General features: G+C 45.0%; 1 protein-coding gene across 1 annotated transcript in view; it reads right to left on the bottom strand.

Annotated features, from left to right (window-relative positions):
* Kif26b (kinesin family member 26B) overlaps positions 1–21,401 on the bottom strand; it is a 399,825-nt gene that overhangs the window by 211,769 nt on the left and 166,655 nt on the right. Inside the window, exon 4 of the mRNA XM_035445669.1 lies at positions 6,133–6,299. Within this exon, the coding sequence (XP_035301560.1) occupies positions 6,133–6,299 (167 nt within the window). The remainder of the gene's footprint in view (positions 1–6,132; positions 6,300–21,401) is intronic.

Here is a 21,401-nt window from a genome sequence, read left to right on the forward strand (position 1 = left end):
TAAGTGAAACTATATTTATACAACTACAACTCCTAAAAGTTCACATCATCCATATTCATGAGCAACAGTTCTTTCTTTTCCAAGAAGTGCTCAGAACCTTTTCTAAGAAGAGTAAGGCTAAGCCTGCCAGGAGTGCATTAGCCAGAGATCCTGAGGGTGATAGTTTGGCCTGGCTCTGCTTAGCTGCTGAGGAAGGGGGCAGGAAAGCTTGGAGCACCTGGAACCCAGGCCACTCCGGCAGGTGGTTAGGGAAAAGATGCCCCTATCGGAACCCTGCAGGAGCCTCCACAGGAGCCAGTAGTGTTTGGGCCCCACTTAAGGCCCATTCACAATTGGGTGCCCTGTTCCATGTACAAGTGACACAACTGTGCACATTGGCCCTCACCAGTGTCCCATAGGAAGTGCCACAGTGGTCCTGCTTCCACGGGAAGCTGTGGAATCCGCAGAGTCAGAATGGAGGAAGGGCTAGTGTGATGGGAGAGGGGGAGAGGACAGTCTATCGAATGAGACCTGCAAGAGTTAGGAGGCTATGCAAACACAAGAAACTGAAAAAACAAAACAAAACAAAAAAACAGAGAATTTCTACAGAATGAGCTCCTGAAGGTTCTGACACAGCTCTTGTTATGTGGTTTTAGATTTTGGGTGATTTAAAAAAAAAATCTGTTGAGGTAGAATTCTAATCATAAACACAGTCCTAGAAATTAGCTGTCCCAGTCAGTAAAGCCAGAGGCAGAAACGAAACTCCGTCTCTACACTGTAAGTCAGCAAGCAAGAGACGAATCTTGTGTGTACCTGGCTCCATTTTTCTCCTCCTGCATCTCCTGAGACCAATTGTGTTCAGGTGGTCTTTTCCAGTAATGGTTGTTGATGTGTTTCGCAAGTGTCCCCGCAGGGAACTGTATTTGATAGAGGACAAGGGGACCGACTATGGGCAGTCCTGTGATCCTCCTCATCCCTCTTGGACTTAATAAACTCAGAGCACACAACCAAGTGCCACTATTTTGTGTAAAGTACCTAGGGATGGAAGGGAGCCTCTTCTAGCCAAGATCACACATGCAAAGCCCTTGCTGGCGCCAGTGCAAGCCAGGATCTGTTTGTATTTGTCTAGATGTAATAGCAATAAGAACGGGGACAGTCATAACTATAGCTGCATGTGCGTATGTGGCATTAGGACTGGGGCCTGACCAGAGGGAAACATGGCCCTGACAACTGTGTTAGCTCTCAAAGTCGGCCCCTACAACAGCTTACCCTTGACCCTGGGACCTGCTTTTAATACAATGGGAATCTCCAGCCCAGGAGCTACTGTTCCAATCAGTCATATGACAGTCAGGGATATGGTCAAGAGACTTGGCGATAACTGTCAGGCAGTCAAGGAGCCACTTAAAGACAAAGATGGAAGGAATTACGGGAGGGTTTGACGGATGCCAGCATAGCAACATCCCTCAGGAAAAGAACAAGTTTGGATCAAAGACAAAAGGTGAGAAAAGTGGTGACGTGTATCGTGACACTATGATCTGCCCCTGCAGGGAGCTGATGAGAGGAGAACGAGGGGCATGACAGTAACTTCATGAAAGGACAGGACAATATGGCAGTTGAGAAGGCAGAGCACATGGATGCTACAAAATGAACATAAGATGCCTTGGTTATTGTCATCATTGTGATCAAAATCCTTGCTATAAACAATTCGAGGGAGACGGGATTTATCTTAGCTCACATTTCAGAAGGCTCAGTCCATGGAGATTTTGCCCCATACTCTTGACAGAACATGACAGTGGCAATGTGTGGCTGACTTTCAATTACTGGTAAACAGGAAGCACAGAGAGGAGGGAAATACAGGAAGGAGGCCAGATGGCTTACAGCCTGCAAGGACATGTCCACAGCGCCAACTTTTTCCAACTAAGTCTCACCTCCTACCCTTCCCCACATAACATCATCTTGTTATCTGTGAATACACTGAGACCTCGACTGATCCACCCACTGATGTCCCAATGGCTTTGTCCTCTTGCCTCTGGAAATTTCTCCCAGACATGTCCAGGGGTGAGTTTTACTGATATACTATTCACTTCACAATTCAATGGAGTTGGCAATCAGGATTAGCCATCACAGGGGGCATCTCTATATTGAACACTAGAGTTTATCTAGAATATTCAAACTTAGGGCAAACATATTTTAAATCAACAGAAAAAAAAAATACTGTGACTGGATCTCCAAATGGTAAGTCTTTAAGTATAAGAAGAGGGTCACAGGAGGAGGGACAGAGACACAAGGGAAAAAACACAATTGTTTATGGTTCTTTGGATTATTTGGGAATGAAACTCAATATGAAGACATGAGGTCATCTGAAGGATTCGGTTTCTTTTCCAAGGTTTGAGGAAATTCCATGCATGATACAGGATCTGCTCATTGTTTTTCAAATAACAGTGAAATTTCCACTGCCTCAACCCCAACGACAGGGTTCCCCTCCATTGGGTTTTGTGTACTTTAAATGACAGAAAGCAAAGGACATAATTAGTGAACAGTCAACACATGGGGAAATTTAACCATATCCTACCTACATCATCATTTCTTCTCAGTGATGTAAAACGGATGCTAACAGTCACAATTTGAAATGGCCTTTGTGCTCAATACCAATATATGACTGACCAATCTGAGGACAGACCTACCCATTTCTTCTTTACATGGGCCGAAGTCACTTTAAGACCTTTTTCTCTGAGGCAGAGTGGCTGACCTCTAACTCACCATGCATTCAAGGATGACCTTCAACTTTTACACCTCCTGTCTGCTGAGAGTACAGGTATGCACCCCATTGCCCTGTCTACGCAGTGCTGAAGATCCAGGTCAGGGCTTCACATATGCTGAGCAAAACCCTCTCCACCAAACAACACTCATAGCCTGAACTGCTACTATTTTTAAAGTTTCTTTCCCCCCAAGAACAGTGGACTAAAATTCTGAATTACAGAATTATTAGCTAAAGAAAGGATTTTTTTTTTTAATTCTTAGATTCAACAAATGCAATGATTTGAATGTGTCACCTCCAAAACTCACATTGGAGCTGGATCCCCACTGTCCTGGTCTTTTGAGGCTGGGCCTTCAGAAGGCCACTAGACCATGGCAGCTCAGAAGCAACTTTGTCTCTCTTGCCCTTCTATCTTCTGCTTCATGAGGACAGAACAGCAAGACGCCATGTTGGAAACAGACAGCAACCCTTACGTAAACACTGGTACCCTGATCTTGGACTTCCCAGTCTCTATAACAGAAAGAAATAACCTCTTGTTCCTTATAAATCTCCCCATCTTGAACATCGGTGTTAAAGGAACAAGAGCAGCAGGAACAAGACAATGGGCCCTGAGTTACTGTGATCTTGCTACAGAAATTTATAAATCCTTCTTCATGGACTTCTGGAAATCCAAATATGTGATAGATCCCTGGTTCTGTCTCTTGACACTGCGGATCCTGGATGAATCTCTCTATCTGCTATAGGTGCCTGTTCATGACAGGCAGGTTGTTCACATGCTGCCTAGCTTACGGAAGGGAGGAAGACCCAGTGACAAGCTGGGGTGATGGGTAAGGGATGAGGGAAAGTGTGTGCATGGGCTTTTTGCATGGCACTCTGCCCCTCTGTACACTTTGAAGACAAGCTCACACCATCAAGCTCCAGCTGCTGCTATCAATGTTCACGACAAAGAAGATACAAAGGGGCCGGAAGGAGGACTCAGCACTCATGCCACCAACCCTCATGACCTAGCTCAGTCCCCAAACCAGGATGGTGCAAGAAATGAACCAACTCCCCTGAGTTATCCTCTGATCTACACATACATGCATATGGGGGTGCACACACCCATATAGATAGATGGATGGATGGATGATAGATGGATAGACAGACAGACAGACAGACAGACAGACAGACAGATAGATGATTGATAGATGATAGACAGACAGATAGATAGATAATAGATAAACAGACAGACAGACAGACAGACAGACAGATGGATACATAGATAGATAGACAGATGGAAAGACAGGTAAGTAAATAATAAAGTGAAGAGTGTGTGTGCTAAGGGATAGGCAACCCCCTCGATCTTTCCCACCTCTATGAAAGCTCAGCCCTGAAATTCCTAAAGTTCTGAAGAGACAACTTTTGGGGTCCCCACTCACTGCTGGCATCCTCTGCAGAGCCTCCTACCATCATTACCAACCTATTGATCTCAGGGCCCGGCACCTGTTCTCTCTAAACGGAACCCACCGAGGACCCCAGTCCCTTAAGTCTTCCCAAGTCAAACCTTTCTTAGGTGTTTTGTTTTGTAAGTCTGGCACATTTGTGTGGAATCCTCCAAAGCACTGAATTTTCATACTCAAAGAGCCTCCAGTTAGAATGTGAAAGGTCAGCTCCAAAGAGCACTGAAGACGTGCTCCCTCCAGCATAGAGACCAGGTAGCCACCCGCAACAGCTTTCTCCTCCCTCACTGACAGGCGCCTCACTCTCTAAGTGATATGCGAATTGTCCTCCTTGGCAAGTTCTCCTTCATCCCCAAAGAGCTATGAGACAGCTTCCTCCCATTCTTAGGTTTCACTCAGCCTTTGCTCACACACACAGGTACTCCACAGAGTCATCAAAATGGCCTTTTACCCAGTGACCCAAAAGATTTCTACCTGCAGTGACTTCTCACTCCTTTGCCAATGTTCACCCACCTGTGGCTACACTCCGATAGGTTTCTTGTGTCTCGGGATCATCTAGCTCATGTCCTCCTAAAACCTTACATTTCTTCATTCCTGCTCTGCATGGCAGGGATGTAACATCCCAGTGAGCCTGGGTTCTCTGCTCAGTGATCCAGACATCACTGAGAGTCACACACAGGTGGAGCTAACCATGGTCCTTGCTAGGTGACCAGCATACATGTATGTTCTGTCACTTTCCCCATATCCAAGCCAGTCCAAATGTTCAGAGGAGAATAAACATGGCACCTTGATACCGTGAGTCCCTCAAAGCTGGCCCCCCAACAAGCCCTCCCTGCCACCTAGTATGGATGATATCTCTATCCAGGACACTGGTCCTCTTGTCCTCTCCTAACTTGTCCCTTCCTCAGTCAGAGCCCCTTCCTTATATTTGTGACCTGAATGCCACTATTCCTAGACTTAAGGAAAGTCCCATGGTGTATTGTACAGGCCCACATGAAATTAAACTTTTGTGATATTCTTAATAACTTAACATCACCAAATTTTAATCTTCAAACTAGACATCATCCCCATTTTATAGATGTGGAAACTGAGGCACTTAAGCCCTCTGACTCCATATCCAGTACTATTTATTCCAGATCCTGTTTATTCTGGAGCCTGAGAATCTTAGAGAAAGTTTTCTAAGGTTTAGCTCCAAGTATCAAGTAAAGAATGAGTTAGGAAGAGTGGAGCAGAGGTCCCAACCATCTGCTATTTCTGTCTCTGCTATGAATTAACTCAGACGAACCTTCCTGGTCCCCAGTTCCCTTGTTCATAAAATCACAGGATTGAATTAGCCAACCCTGCTGTCCCACTCAGCTGTCCTTTGTCTCCAGCCCTGTCTCTGCCTTGCTGCTAAAATTAGGCAGACAACATAGTTCAAATACCTTTCAATTTGGGTTCTTGTGGCTTTAAACACCCTATGATTAGCTATCTATCCAATGTTTGATTGGTTATATGTGCAGCTAGTGTGTCAAGAGGGAATCCACCTGCCATCTCTTTAATAGTCTCTTTTTGGCAGGTTCATGAGCAGATAAGTCTGGGGTCACTGGCCACAGGTCTGTACCTATGACATCCATACCCCAAAGAAGACCGTCTTTAGAGCCATACACTCTCATGGTAGTGGTTCTCAACCTAGGGCACATCTGACTATTCCAGAACATAGTAGGGAGAAAGGTACAGTGGCTTGCAGGAAACAGAGGCCAAAGACGCTGCAGAGAACACCATAATGCAGAGGCCAGTTCTCTCAACACAGAGTTGTCTGACTCACAATGTCAACAGTGCCCCGTTGAGAAACCTTGCCTTCAAATGCCAACTCAAATGACAGTCCTAATGCCATCTGACACTTTCAACTGAGTCCATACAAGAGGTCACCAGCCAGGTGTATCCAAAAGAACCAAAGGTCTGAGCATCTCTTACCGTGCAAAGAAGGAAGCAGCCACCGAGGTACCTGTGGAAGTCTCACTGGCCACACACGAGGCCTGTGAGGCAGGGACACTGCTGGCTGCAGGCTTGTCTGCATTGTAGCGGTTCAGTGCCGATTCGGTCAGTCCCTCTCTGCCCGTCTCTGTCATCAGCTGGGAGATCTGACAAAGAAAATGACATGGAGCTCATTACCTGGGGCTCACAGAATTTCTGCCCATTGCCAGCGGCTATCTGTCTGGAAAATGGGGTGGGTTTAATTCCACCCACACTCTTAACCTGGGGTACACAGGGTTTCCGTGACCATTTCCCAGCATGTTAGCTAGGTCACTTCCTTGTTTCCATTTAAAATAATGGTGTAAAATAACCTCAACATTGTGGGTTGCATTACACCTACTTTCCCTTTCAGGGGTGGGGAAAGTGTCACTCATTAGCCACATGCTCTTCGAAGGCCAGGATCTTAACTGTGACATGAACTGATGCTAGCTTGGTACCAGGAAGGCCCCAAGTGCTCACAAAGTGGGGGAACTGGCAGAGGTTCAGCAGATGAAGGCATGAGCAAGCCTGCTTGAACCCAGTGATTCAGATAAAGGGGTCTCAGGAGCAGTGGTTGGGGTCAGCTGGGAGAAGACAGGTGGATTACAGACACAGATAAAATTAGAAACAGCTACCAAGAATTGCCAGTGGTTTTTCATGGAGGGTTTAGGACATTTTGACTTCCCTTTCCTTGGATCCATTAACAGGACCATGAATGATTTCTGCTTTGTTTCTTTTTGTTCTTTGTTTTTGTTTTTGAGACAGGATTTCTTACAGCCCAGGCTGCCTAGAACTAGGTATGTAGCCAGGACTAGCCTTGAACTCTTCAAGCTTCCATTTCCACTTCCCAAGTGCCGGGATTACAGGAATGTACCACCATATCTGGCTAAAGTCTTAGTAAGGTGTGATGGTTGATTTTAACCGTCAACTTGATACCATCTGTGGCCTGGATCAGGTTGGGGTGGGGGGCTTTTTCTTAGTTGGGTTAGCTGACATTGAGAGACCAACCCTGAATGTGGGTGACATTTCATAGGCTGGGCCCTGAACTGTATAAAAGTGAAAAAACGTGAACAGAGCAAGTAGACATGCAATGCGGCCATTGCTCTGCTCCATCTGGGGGTATGATGTGACTAGCTGTGTCGGATCCTGGCTCCTTTCACTTCTCTGCTACGGTGGATTGTAACCTGGAATTGTTGGGGAGCGGATAAACCCTCCCTTCCTTGACTTACTTTTTGTCGGGAAATTTTATCACAGCAACAGAAATAAGACTAGAACATACTGTGTCTTTGTTTTGTTTGTTTGAGAATAGGTATCTTGCAGCATAGACTGCCCTTCAACTTCCTAGGTAGCAGAGACTTTTTTCATTTTATTTCCAGTGGTTGCTTTTGTTATCTCCCACAGTCTGCTAGAAAGACCCACACTTCTGGGGAAAATAAGGATATGGTATGGAAACACACTTATGTCCATCTTACATGATACGGTGATCGTGGGGTAAAACTCTAAGTGTGCTAGGTGATTACTTTAAAGTTTTAACCTGCTTCCAAAGGGGGAAACATTGGTTTAAATAAACAAATGAAAACAGGGATAACTTCAGCTAAACAAAAAGGTCTTTGGTCTGCCACAACCCTTAAATACTAAATGGAAAATATTCCCATCACTTATAAAACACAGGTGTAAGAAAGCCCAGGGCAGGAACCTTTTCCTTTGGTCGCTGAGCCGGGTGGCCGGCCATGACAGAGCCTGGGTTAACAGCAGGCATGAAACCATTCATACTTCTCCGTATCAGCAGAAGAGCCATTACTCTACTGCCCATTGAAAGGGAACTTCAATGGGAAACTTCGCTCTGCTTAAATTCCTGCTCTAAATTGGGTGTTTGGCATTATTCGGTGGGAATCTTGCCAACCCTCACTTTCTTACTCTCATTCTTCACACAAGAAAGAAATGTGACCCCAATGAGAGCATCTGGAGAGGCGGCAGCAGAGAGAAGGCCCGGAGGATGCTATCCCCGTAATCTACAGGGTTCCTAACTCCCATAGGCATAGGTCACCTCTTTGGGCTTCCTATGCTACCAAGAGCTGCCACATCCCAGAGGGGACAATAAGGAGAGTGCCATGCACACACACTGTTGTCCTCACTGGCTAGTAATGATAATGCCACAGGAGGTACACGATGCTCTCCTGGACAACATCCAGGAACAAAACCAAACTCGCAAACCCACGGCATCTTGCTCCCATCTGGTTTTCACTTACAATGACATCTGAGAAAAGTCAGCACGCGAATGAGGTGGGGTCACTGAGCAGTTCTCACCCAATCCTCTGTGGACGTTTCCTTTCCCATCTTTATATTTCTTTTTAATGTATCTTGGGTCTTTTTTTATTTTTAAAGAGTGCTTCCATTTTCCCTTCAGTATCTACACTTTGGGTGATACTCTGTAAGTTACACATCATGGAATAATGGATCAGGACTGCCTTGTCCACTCTATACCAAGGTCAAGAGAACAGCACACAGGGATAACAAAAGCACATTTGTGGAATGGATCTTGCTTTTATTTTCTACTGCTCATATCTACCTGATTAAATCTTCTTTCCTACAGTCCTTTAAATAAGCAAATGGATTTCTTTCCCAGGTTTCATTATTTTGCTAGGCATGTCCTCATTAATGCTGGGCAGGCAGTATACCACTGAGAACACTCTAGTCCTTCCTTTTCAGTTCAGTTGTTCTTGGTGCTTAGCTGTACCGGGCACTTCGGTAGGCACTTTTGCAAACATGTCTTTGTGTCTCAGATGTCTTCAATATTTACTTCAATATTTACCCTCTTTGCAATTTGTACATGAGCCCCTGGCTGGCAGTATGTTGTACAAAGACAGTGCACAGGATAGCTGGCTGAATTCAACTTCTGGGCTTTGTCCAGCTACATTTTATCACTCAAAGTCAGAGGAGCCAGGCGCCCTCTTAGAAGTGGACATCACTGTTAAAACTCAGCAATTAAAATCATATTGTTTCCAGATGTTTTTGGAAAGAGGAGCCTGCTAATCAGATGAGCTACCATTCATCGACCCTGTATTGCAGTGCAGGCTTCTGAACGCTGGGGCATGTTGGACAAGTGGACACAGTGGACAAGTCTCACCAAGGGGCTATCAAGGACTTACTCTCTTCACCCTTGACGATTATCACTGAGATAGTCCCACCAGCCATGAATGAATTTGTCAAAGGGACAAATACTTGCCTGCTGGATAAGAGAGAGTTAAGAAAGATCTGACCAAGGCAAATTCCTTCTTTGGCTTCCAACTGGAGATAGCCCATCCCAAAGCTGTACGCACATTAAGCAGAAAGGTTCAAGATACCAAAGGCATCACCATATCTGCTAGTCCTCTAAGATTGGTAAGTCCGATCTCTTCTCCAAGGCTCATGGGAGATGGACAACAAAAGTTACGTAGACAGCTTGGCTCTTGCTCCCAGTTCACAGATAAGGAGAGAGTTTCGGAGAAGACATATGACCTCTTCAAGGTCACACAGCAAAATGGAAATGCAGGCCCTGCCTGACGTCATTCTGTATTCCTTCCTCAGACCATCTGTTACCAAAGTGTATTGAACAAACTGGAGACCAGGTAGGATTTGGGAGGTTATAGAAAGTAAACTGTGCTAAGTTCCTCACTTCATGAAATGGGGGAAGGGCAGGGGAGAATCAAACCAGAAAACTAAACATAGACTACATCAGTGTAGTTTTTTTTGTTTTTGTTTGTTTGGTTTTTTTTGTTTTTTTTTTTTTTTTTGCGCGTGCGCACACGTGTGTGTGTGTGTTGTGTGTGTGTGTGTGTGTGTGTTGTGTGTGTGTGTGTGTGTGTGTGTGTGTGTGTGTGTGTGTGTGTGTGAGAGAGAGAGAGAGAGAGAGAGAGAGAGAGAGAGAGAGAGACGGTCCTCAATATAGCCTGAGCTACTATGGCCCCTACCTCTGTCCAGCACCCCTGTCTCTGGCTTGTAGGTCAGGTGCAGGTGGTGGGGGGCACACATGAAGGGCAGTAGTTGGTGACTACAAGCCCTCGCTACAGTCCTGACCCCCAGCTCTGCCCCTCCCCCAGCTCCATCCTCTCTGTACTGTCTCATCCTTGAGGAACCTCCTGATGCTTTAGTATTGCCACCCAGTTCCTAACCAGAAACTTGATTTGAAGGTCTCCATGTGCCTTGGTTGTGCAGACTGTTAGACATTTTCTTCTCTTGACATACTCTGGAAAATACACACTTATTCCTGAGAAAACTCAGATCCAAAGACACAAAGCGTCCGTTTCCCACCTGTAATCTAGTAGAAAGGCTTCCCTGTCTGTATCATTGTTCCTATTATAAACGAAGCTCAAGGCCACTTCCAATAACAAACTCAGGTGGACCAAGTTTTCACCACAGGGTCATGTTTGGATTGGTTCTTATTAAAACCCACATTTAGACCACGTCACTGCTTAACAGCATCTGTCCACTTTTCAAACACTACCATTTTCCATGAGGAGAAGAGGATGGTGGAAGTGAGACAGGGCGACGGTGAAAGGAACGTGACTGTGAGGAGTGTGAGGAGAGGGGGTGTGTGTGCACACTGTGGGCGGATCCTTCATGGTCCTCCACACACCATCCATGTGCCATGATGTGCTGTAGGGTTGCTTTGCACAGGCTACATACAAACGTCACCCCCGCCATGTTAACCAGAGGGTAGGCACATGTCTTTAAGTCATACTGAAATTTTGACACCTCAGCACCAAGCACTCTGTACATGTCCCCAAAGACACCAAGACTCTCAAATTTGCTTATGGCTTGAGCACAGAATCAGAACAAAGGGTGTTGTAACCTTTCTTCCACACTACAAGCTGCAATCTATAGGCCACTGGCCTTAACTTTTCCCACTGAAAGAATAGCTCAGAGCTATCAGTGGGTGTCAGCATGGGGTTTATCTTAGATGACATTCTTGACCCAGAAAGCCACCTTCCTTTGACTGTGCCACGGCAGCAGGGGGCTCCAAACAGCATCTATTCCCTAAGTGGAGACATTTGCAGACACCAATTGCTTCCTATTCAGTCTTCAGTTAACTACATTTAATGACACAGTAACATTCTCTCAAGTCCCAGAAAATAGCATCTAATAACACTTTCTCTTAATCGGTACCTGGCTATCTTGGGACAGTGTCTTTTGTTGTTACTTGTTACTTACAGTTGCCAACAGTTTTTGATCAGGATTAGCACAAATCAGTTCACATTCCTCTGGATGAAGATGGGCTACAGCTCATTTGTGACCCTGGTATAGTCTGGAAGCTTCTGTTCAGTTAGTGTTCAAGTTTGCGACCACTAGAACCAGCTGGGATTAAACTAGTTATAATGAAGTATAAACTAGGTGAATGAACTCTCCATAGAGCAAATCAAACAGCTGCCTTAATTCAAAGATGAGCAACACTGAACCGATGTGTAGAGACCCCTGGGTAGGCACCTGGACAGTAGACAGCTGACCAGGGGGAACAGACAGGCATCTGCCTCCAGGGGTGCTACTGTGGAGGCATGGTCACATAAGCCTTCTGCAGTCTGTATCCTACCAGAGATGGAGAAACATTTTTGTACTCTTTCTTGCACCCTAATTATCTAGAACAGTCTGTTCTAGTGATAGACAGTAGGATGGAGGTGCCGAGGAAGGACTGTGGTGAGAGGACTGGGTTTCCAGTGTCCGTTTTGGATGAACAGCATTGCAGGCAAGTATGTGATGGCCACATACTTAACACAGGCTGAAAAGTAGTTCAGATGCAACGCTTTGGATTTTGGATTATGTCCATTTTATCACAATAAAAAAACATCCCATAAAACCAAAGAGTTCATGCCTTTCAACCTCCCCCAGGGACCACACCCTGCTGTCTCATTTAAAGAAGATGGTTGTGTAGAATATCATTTGTGGACCAGAGTCCAAGAAGATAGCCAAGAACACAGGGGTTCTGCCCTCCAGTGAATTTGATGTGCCTCTGCACAGGTCATGTCACGTGTTTTATAGGACGGGCCTAGTGACAATGAAACAAGACTCCCATTTAGCCCAGCCTAACCTGGAGATGTGGCCAGTCTATTTGTCAATGGAGGGAGCTGGGAGGGAAGAGAGTCAGAGGCCACAGGCTGGGGGCAGGGGATGAAGAAAGCCCTTCAAGACAGATGTCTGATTATAATTGTCAGACTCTCTACCCTTACATAAGAAAAACACCACCCTCCTCCTTGTCCCTCACTTCTCCTCCCTGACCCTCATCCCTCCTCCCCATCCCTCATCCCTCATCAACATTCCTGAGTGCTCACCTAACATTGCTCTAAAATCAACATGGGCCAGATCATTTCTTGGGCGTAGGGTTCACCTCAGGGCATTCAAATACAGCAATTCATTTGCTTAGTGTTTTTGGTATGCTGTCCACAGAATATAATCACTTGCTACCTCATTTGAAGCTCACCCCAGGACTGGCCCTGTCCCCAAGGCTCCAATGCACACAAATCACCTCTAGGATTCCAGTGGCCTTGAGTCCCACAGATAAGTTCCTCCTTGTGCTGTCCAGCCCCCAGCCACCCTAAGCAGGCCAAGATGGCAATCTCCCATCCCGAGGCTGGACATTTTGATTACCCTTATTATCTTAGCTTGCTTTGGCTATAAATTTTATTAGTGGCCATAAAATTATCCATCCACAGCATTTGACTCAGTGACCTCTTGCGAAAGAGAATTCCACAACTGGAGACACCCGAGGACTGCCATGGCAGCTTTGCCTCCCCCCCTTTAATTTATAGCCTTACTTCCTTCACTGTCTTCCCTGTGTGATGAGACTCTACAAACGAAGAAGGAGGCTCATGTCCTGATAGCCGTTATCAGGGCTTACATCTGGCCCCTCAGCACCTGGGAACTGTTTGCTTTTATTCTTTGTATTGGCAGAAGGCAAAGGGGCAGGGCCACCTGCCTGCTCTGCAAAGGACCCCAGGAGCACGATAAAGCACAGGGCCAGCTGTGGTACCAGTTTGGATTCTCCTCTTAAATTTTATACTTCCAACATGTGCAACCTAAGGCACAGCAGTCAGTGCCTTTTCAAAGGATTCTTAGACGAAGGATAAAATCTTCCCATCAGGATGGAGCTATGCCCTTTAGTCTGTCTTGCAGGTGTGTTGAATCACAATGCTTTAATGTCTAACCCTTAGTCATGTGTCTCAAGGTGTCTTCAGTGACATACGAATGTCACATAAGATGAGGAGTCTAGCAGATACGAGAAAGGGGCGTCAGACATCATTGAAGAGTACCGCCCTAACCATGACCATTGTTGAGCATCAGTAATAGAGTATGTTTTCTGCTTTGTGTCTTAATTTTATTATGTGTGTGGGTGTTCTGCCTACATGTATGTCTGTGTATTACATGCATGCTTGGTGTCTACAGAGTCCAGAAGAGGGCACTCCTGGGACCCCTGGAACTTGAGTTACAGACAGTTCCTAACAGTCATGAGGGTACTGGGAACTGAACCTGGATCCTCTGAAAAAGTAGCCAGTGCCCCTCCAGCCTGAGAGTGCCATGTTTATCCTGTCAGAACCACTGTTGTCAAATAAGGTTATCAACTCTACCGCATGGGAAAACCCTGGCCACTCTCTACCCTTTGATTGTATTGGGGATATCGTGTCCACCACCATCAAAGGCTGTACACAGCTCCTGAGCCACGCCCACATTTGTATATGAGAGCTGCAACAAAGAGAAAGGAGGCATTTGAGTAAAAGCCTCCAGATACCCTAAGTTTTCTATCTGGCATTGTGTGACTTTTTTATATACAGTCAAATAAAAATGAAGTCAAATAGTGTGTGACTTGTAATAGATTTCACTCTCAATTTACAGCTAAGCGAAGTCAGACTGAAGGGCCAGATTGCAATCCCAACCTGAGTCACCAGCCCTACCGTCACGGGTGGACCACAGGCTATTCATTCCTCCATCAGTTCCCAAGACCTGTCACCACGCATCCTTTCTTCATCACCCCGAGCAGTTCTATTCCCCACCACCGTTTCCCACCCTTAAAGGCACAGCTGAGATTCAGTGCCACAGAAAGCATTCGCAGACCACACCCTACACCCAGTGACCAGGGCTGGTCCCCCCCCACACTCAACACACTTGTCCTCAGAGAATCTCCTATGATCTTCCTGTCTTTGGCTTTTGGTCATGGTGATGAACTCAGGTCTCATGTAGGCCCAGCACACACTCCACCAATGAGCAGCCAGCACTCTTCTTTTGGTTCATTCTGTAGCTTCCTGTCTCCAGGTCTCTCCCTAATTAGTAGGCAACCCTTTGAGGTCTATGGCTATGGCTATTCTCAGTATTACCATCATAGGACGGTGTCCGCATATTGAATCCATGTAACACATACACTAGTGAGTATATTAGTTAGTAAATCCACACAAACAAAAGCAAATTCTTCTAATAGGTTTTGGGTTGCTGGAGTTTTTGTTTGTTTCTCGGGGATAAAGGTTACTGCCTTTTTTTTTTTTTAAGCAGTAAGGTATAGAATGCTTACTTCAATAAAAAGAAGGTATTTGGGCATAATCTTTAATCAATGCAGTGCTGAGGGGCTGGACTAGAGAAAGAAAGGGGAACAGGGGGTGTGGGGGAGCAAAGGGGAAACAGCAGAGTGCAAGAAAGAGACAAACCAGAAGAAATTTGCACAAAAGAATGGAAAACAGAGAAAGAAGGCATGAGTGTACCTCTCCATCAGCTTGATGTTGGCATGTCACAACCACAGCTAGAAGCAGGGAGTTTCAGAAAACGAGATCAAGGACCATAGGAGCTCAGAGCCCATGAGAGGAGCAATCAGCCCACAGGCAGTTCTCACCACCCTGCCCCAGTTTTTCCTTCTACCAGACGTGCATTTCAGCTGAACTCAGAGCCCTGAAGTGCTAGACAATGCACAAACACAGCAAGCCTAAGACCCATTTCACAAATGGAGTCATTCCCCTCCCACTTAAGACATAGTCCTAACCTTGAAAGACAGAGGCTCGCCATGCCTAGATGTCGGGATACTGGCCCTATGTAACTCTCGAAAAACAGCAGCGTTTGTTAGTTATGCTGCCAAGGGTAAACCTAACAACATTAAGGGACTGCACATTAGATTAGCGGGAACTGCTGTAGCATTTAATTCTAATACAGATCATGGCCTTTTCCATTTATGTTTAATCGTCTATGTTTTCTTGTCTCTAGAGGTCATCAGGATGTATCTCTAAGAAGTCATCATGTCCCAGAATCTGTCACCATTCTTCATCTAAATCTGGGCTGGTGCTTTTTGCAAGAGACCAACTGTGATCCATGCCCTGGAGTTGAAAAATATCCTACTTCCTTACATTTTCTTACACACACACACACACACACACACACACACACACACACAGAGAGAGAGAGAGAGAGAGAGAGAGAGAGAGAGAGAGAGAGAGAGGCATGCAGGCAGGCAGGCCTCAGGTATATGCACACACGCACATTCCGCAGAGTGCTAGGGGTGGCAGATGGTCGAAAGGAGAGCTCATAGAAGGCACAGGGTGACATCTGCAGTAGATGCAGCCATGACAGGAACTATCTTTAGGACACAGATCAGTCTGAGAAGGTGCTTTTCCTTGTTGGGGGTCCTTCAAGGAAACTGGCATCATTCCAGGTGGCTTTAGATTGCATGATTTACCCTGTTTTGCCCAGATCAGCCCACATCATAGCCAGAAACAAGTCAGAGACAGGACGGACCAAACTGATTTGGTATTATCATCCTGGTATGTGGCAGACACAGGGCCCTCAATAAATGCCATATTGACTGAGAACTAGTTGTGGGGCAGACTCAGCTGGAACAAGATGGGAAGCTTTCATTAAGTCACTTCCCTTAATCCCAATTTGCCCCGTGAAGGGATCTGGTACACGTGAGATGAAATGACACACTGTGCCCCGTGGTCTAAGCCATAATGAAACACAAGGGGGGAACATTTAGAAATACAATGATATCCTTAAGTTCATTCTTGTTCAGCACTTCAGCAGCCTTCATGCATAAGCTTAAGAACATGTCTGCAAAGACAACAACAACAGAGCCCATAACACTGAAACCATCAAAGGGAACCAGGGCTGACCACGTTCAGTCAGCTGGCTGCCCCATGATGCCCTGCCTTACGCAGTTCCAGCTCTGACGTCATATCACACTGTCTGCTTACCAAAGGCAGAAATGGCAAACTCTACACAATCAAAAAAGAAAAAAAAAGCAACAAAGCTGGAAAAGCACTTAGATACATACTAGACCAATTTTCATGTGTCTATTGACACCTGTCAAGAAATCTGCCTAGGGGAACAGAGCTCTAAAATAATTGAAAATCTCAGAAACACAAAGGAGACAAATGGTGTCCATGGGTGAACATGAAAGCCAAGGTTCAGGTCTACACAAAGAACCAGCTGTGGGACCTCAGTAAAGTCAATTAACCTTTCCCTACCCTAACTGCCCAAATCAGAGATATGCAGGAAAGAATATTAGCTAGAAGGACCCTCAGATATTTTAACCTTAAAAAAATGGCTTAAAACCAATGTCATAAACCTTTCCCCACAAACCTGCACACCAATAGGCAGGCTGGCAGGCTGAGCTCACATAATCCTCTGAAAGTTCTGGAACTTTTCTTCTGGTTTCCCCCTGACTTTTAGATCACTTGGCTGTATGAAGCCACAGCTTGGAGCTTTAAACTCTCACTCCGTTTCTACATGCCAGGGATGCATCAGGGCTGTGTGCTGTCAAGCTCTAAGTCGCCAATCCTAATCAGGACAGATCCTAATCTTGTCACTGGACCCAGGATCTTTGCCACCCTGCAGGCCTAGATTATTAACCTAATATACTTGTATGTGTCATGACTTCATCTTTCACTGAGAAGAATAACATTGAGGACTCTTTACAAGTTCAATAACATATGAGTATTCTCTCTATTTGCTTAACTCTGAATTCACATATCTAAAACATTTTTACTATTTTTAAACACTAAAACATTTTTAAACTTATTTTTAATCCTGGACTTCATGACTTGTAAAACAAAATTCCAAAGCTATTTTTTTTTTGCTTTTTCAGATTTATTTGAATATGTCCAATATCTCGACTCCTCCTGTCTGCATACAATCATCAAGGGTTTTCTGAGTGATTCAGCATCAGAGATTTGTATAATCTCACTATATCTTTAAATACTCTGGTTTTTTTTTTTTTTTTTTGTCTCTCTCTTCTGTTTTTCCATTGCGGCTGTAATATTCCATCTAGTGTCCTGGTTTCTTCAATAGAGGGTTCTGCTCAAATTTCTTCCCTGTTCATTGAAGACATAGCTTTTTCTGTCCTATTGTGTATGCTATGGTTTTTTCCCAAGCTCAGCTGTGCTTTCTACTTGTATATGGGTCAGAGTCAATACCAACTAACATTGTAAGCATATCTAACTAGACTCCTCTAGCTAACAAACCAGAGCCAACAAGATTGGCATTCCCAAACACCTCAGGGAGCCCAGCCAGCACAGTTTATTCTCAAAGTTGGACCTGGGGGTTCATCTCTGCCATATCTACCCTTTTGTTATAAACCTTGGGTCCCTGGAGTGTGCTATTTAAAACAGATGATCTTTAGGGACTCTCGCCTTTCATACCCACTTGAAAAGCTATTCATCCACTCCTCAGTTAAAAGACTCTACACTGCATTTGAAACTCAGACTTGCTGCAGTTCCCCCAAAACAGAGTTATTCCCTTAACAGTCTTGCCCAAGAAGGCAACAATATCTCAGCTAAGCCTACCATCTTTCTCCCACTCCACCCCACAAACATGGCTCTGTCCTCAGCAGCAGAAAACAACTTTAGAGTCTGGAGGGTTTCCATATATGTGAGGCAAGCATACATACAGGCCTCGGTTCTCACATCCAAGGTCTAGAATCAAGCTGTGCCTAAAGCTGCAGTTTTCTGTACAAAGATGGTCACACTTGTAGTAGCCTCTCCCCAGTGGACAGCAACATCTTCACTTTGGAAGGTTATGTCCACAAACATTGTGAAATAAAGTTTATTATCCTACATAATCTTCTTGGCACAAGTGTTGAAAACTGAGCTGTTCAAGTTTCTAGAGGGGACATCACAAACAGAATCATGGAAAATGGGCAAGAATGAAACAACATGTGTGCATTTTATAGTTCATGATTTAGCAAGTTCTGGCCAAAGCAAAGAGATACTCGCTCATAATGAACGCACACGTGCACACCTCAGATGTTCTTGGTGCAGGAAGTCCAAGCAATATCTCTGGAAAAGAATGAAAACCTCACTCCTCAAGGGGGAAGAACACTAAGAAATATCTTCAAAATACACGAAGGCCCATCTGAGAGTCAAAAACAAGTCTACTCTGGAAAAACAGAGAATAAAGGACCTCAGCGATTAGCCACTCAAGCAACCCAGCTACAGAATGAGGGTGCAGGCGATGTAGCCTCCCCCAAAGCCTCCTAAGAACAAGAGAAGTAGCCATCTGTCTGGAATGATTCTACAGTACATCTACCAGTACGGCGAGATGGACCAGGAGCTGCCTCGCCTATGAATGGACTGTACTGGTGTCTTGTGTATATGTGCAGATGTGTGCACGCATGCATGTTTGTGTACATGACAGTTATGCACCCCCATGTGGAACCAGGAAAACCTTAGGTGTCATCCCCTCATGAACCATCAACTCTGCATTTGTCTCTCATGCCTGGAGCTTGCCAAGTAAGCTAGACTGGCAGGCAGGCAGGCAAACCCTAGGGATCTGCTTGTCTCTGCCTACCCAGCACTGGGATTTCAAATATACACCCCCTTTGGATGTTTCATTTTTTGTGGGTTCTGGAGATCAAACTCAGGTCCACATGCTTGTAAGTGAGGCATGTACTTTACTGGCTGAGTCAGCTCCCATATCACAATCTCTCTCTCTCTCTCTCTCTCTCTCTCTCTCTCTCTCTCTCTCTCTCTCTCTCTGTATCTGTATGTATCTCAGTCTGTCTATCCCCCCTGCCCGTGTCTGTATCTCACATATCTAAGGCCAGCCTTGAACTAACTCTGTGACCAAGGATGACCCCGAATCTCTGATCATTTTGCTTTTATTCTGCATGTGCTTGGGTTACAGGTGTGTGCCCCCACACATTTGTCATGTGCATTGGGGCCTGAACACTGGGCTCTGTACATTCTAGACAAGCACTCTACTGACTTAGCTACATGCCCAGATTTCAAACACGAGTCTTCCAAGGTTTAAGAACTTCTAGAATCTAGACCATCACAGGTCCCTAGGGACCGGGCTGTCCTCCAATTAATGCTTCAGAAAGATCTCAGCCCAGAATGAACTCAGCGTGCACCATGGTGGCCCAGTTTCTCTGCCGATTCCTAGGATAGCCTTCAGTGTTACATGTCTACAATAATCCTTTGTCTTTCATTTCCAAGTTCATGCAATTTAAAACACATCTTGCTATTACCAAGTCCATTTCCACATGTCAAATCCTGCCCCTAAATGTTGGTGCAGGAATTGTGCTCGCTTGAGATTATGGACTAGCAATTTTCAACTAGTCATTAGGAAGGAACGGGCTGCATTTATGAAAGATGCTCAATTTTCAAATTCTAGAGGAACTTCCCTCCCGATCCAGGTCACCACAGAGATCCTTTGCCACATTCGAGGGTCAAACATGAAAGGGCAGCAGGGGGAATGAGAGGCGTGGGCTCTGTACCCAGCGAGCCTGCCAAACCCCGCAGACAGGGAGAGCGAGATGAAGGCACCGGGTTAAAGGAACTTTGTTCTGTGTGAGCTTTGTTTAAATCCCAGAGTGGGAGATGACCCACAAAAAGCCACTTGAACCCCTTTCTCTCTGCAATTCTCTGCTTGAAATACAGTATGTGGGAGTTCTTTCAATAGCAGTTATGAAGCCTTTTCAGAAACTGAATCTGAACGCTGCACAGTTATGAATGGGAAGGGGAGCTGCCTAACAACAACCTGCGAGATTGAACGGCTGCCCTCCCCAGCCTCGCCCTTCGCAGACCCAAGGGGCTTCTGGGGGCCTCCCCAGCTTCCTAGCCCACTGCCAGGAGCATGAGCCCTGCGAGCCCCACCCCTCTCCCTTGCAGACTGCTGTTGTTTGCACTCTAGCTGGTCTATTGGAAGCTGGAGTAATAAGAGCAAACTCTGCTAAACTAAATTGCTCCTTTGTTCGCCATTATCATAAAAATTTTATGTAGGAACTAATAAAAACATGTTTTACGTGCACAGTTACATGGGTTTACACAGGCAATAATATCCAGCAAGATATATCCATAAATTCAGTTATAGACACTAAGGAATAAATATTTTATCTTCCCCAATGGTTTCATTTATTGGAAGGAAGGTGTGAACACAGAGGCAGATGGCTGGCCTGAGACTTTTAAGGGCCCTTAAGTCCCCCTGCATGCCTCTCTGTGGGGCCAGACAGGTTCTTTCAGAAGTTTCTGGATAATTGGCACAATTCGTTAGCCTTCTAAAAACTCTGTGACTCAGGCCTCCCGTCTATATAAATGGAACATTTTTTATAAAAAGCTTTAAAAAAAAAGTAAGTCACTTTTGAAATGCGGATAGAGTTGTCTTTAAAAGTTTTTAAGCAAACAAAAAGATTCAATGCTCCTTCCAACCAGGACATTAGGGCAGATGGACAATAACTTTGATTAAAGAGGCCTTAATAGAACCCAAATCCAACGACAGTTAAAATGGGTTGCTGGCCATCTTGCCCATCCGCTAATCAAAAGTATGCAATGCAAACTCCTGCTTTTGCACTAAATGTTCTTTCCTCCCAGAGTGGATTGTTCCGACATAAAGATGGAGGTGCCACAAACACGTGTCACAGCTGCTCCTGGGGACCGTAACCAGATTAAAAAAGGAAAAAAAAAAAAAGAAATGAAATCAATTTCAATGGCATTATCTCTCACCCAAGAGATACAATATACATTTGATATATCATTATTATGTAAAAACAAAACAAACAAACAAAAAACTTACTCCATTATTTTCCAGGGACTACATCTTTGAATCCTGACAAGTAGTTATCACTTAGGGAACAAAGCAGTTTTGACTAGCCAGGCACACTTCAAATGTCAATAACCATGCACGGCTATTGGACACCATATTGGACAGCATGGCCCTAAAACAATCCTAAACTCACCAACGAAGAGATCATAAAAAAAAAAGACTATGGGACAGGAGAGATGACTCAGTAGCTC

Source organism: Cricetulus griseus, chromosome 5, assembly GCF_003668045.3.
Source record: "Cricetulus griseus strain 17A/GY chromosome 5, alternate assembly CriGri-PICRH-1.0, whole genome shotgun sequence".
Lineage (NCBI taxonomy): Eukaryota > Metazoa > Chordata > Mammalia > Rodentia > Cricetidae > Cricetulus > Cricetulus griseus.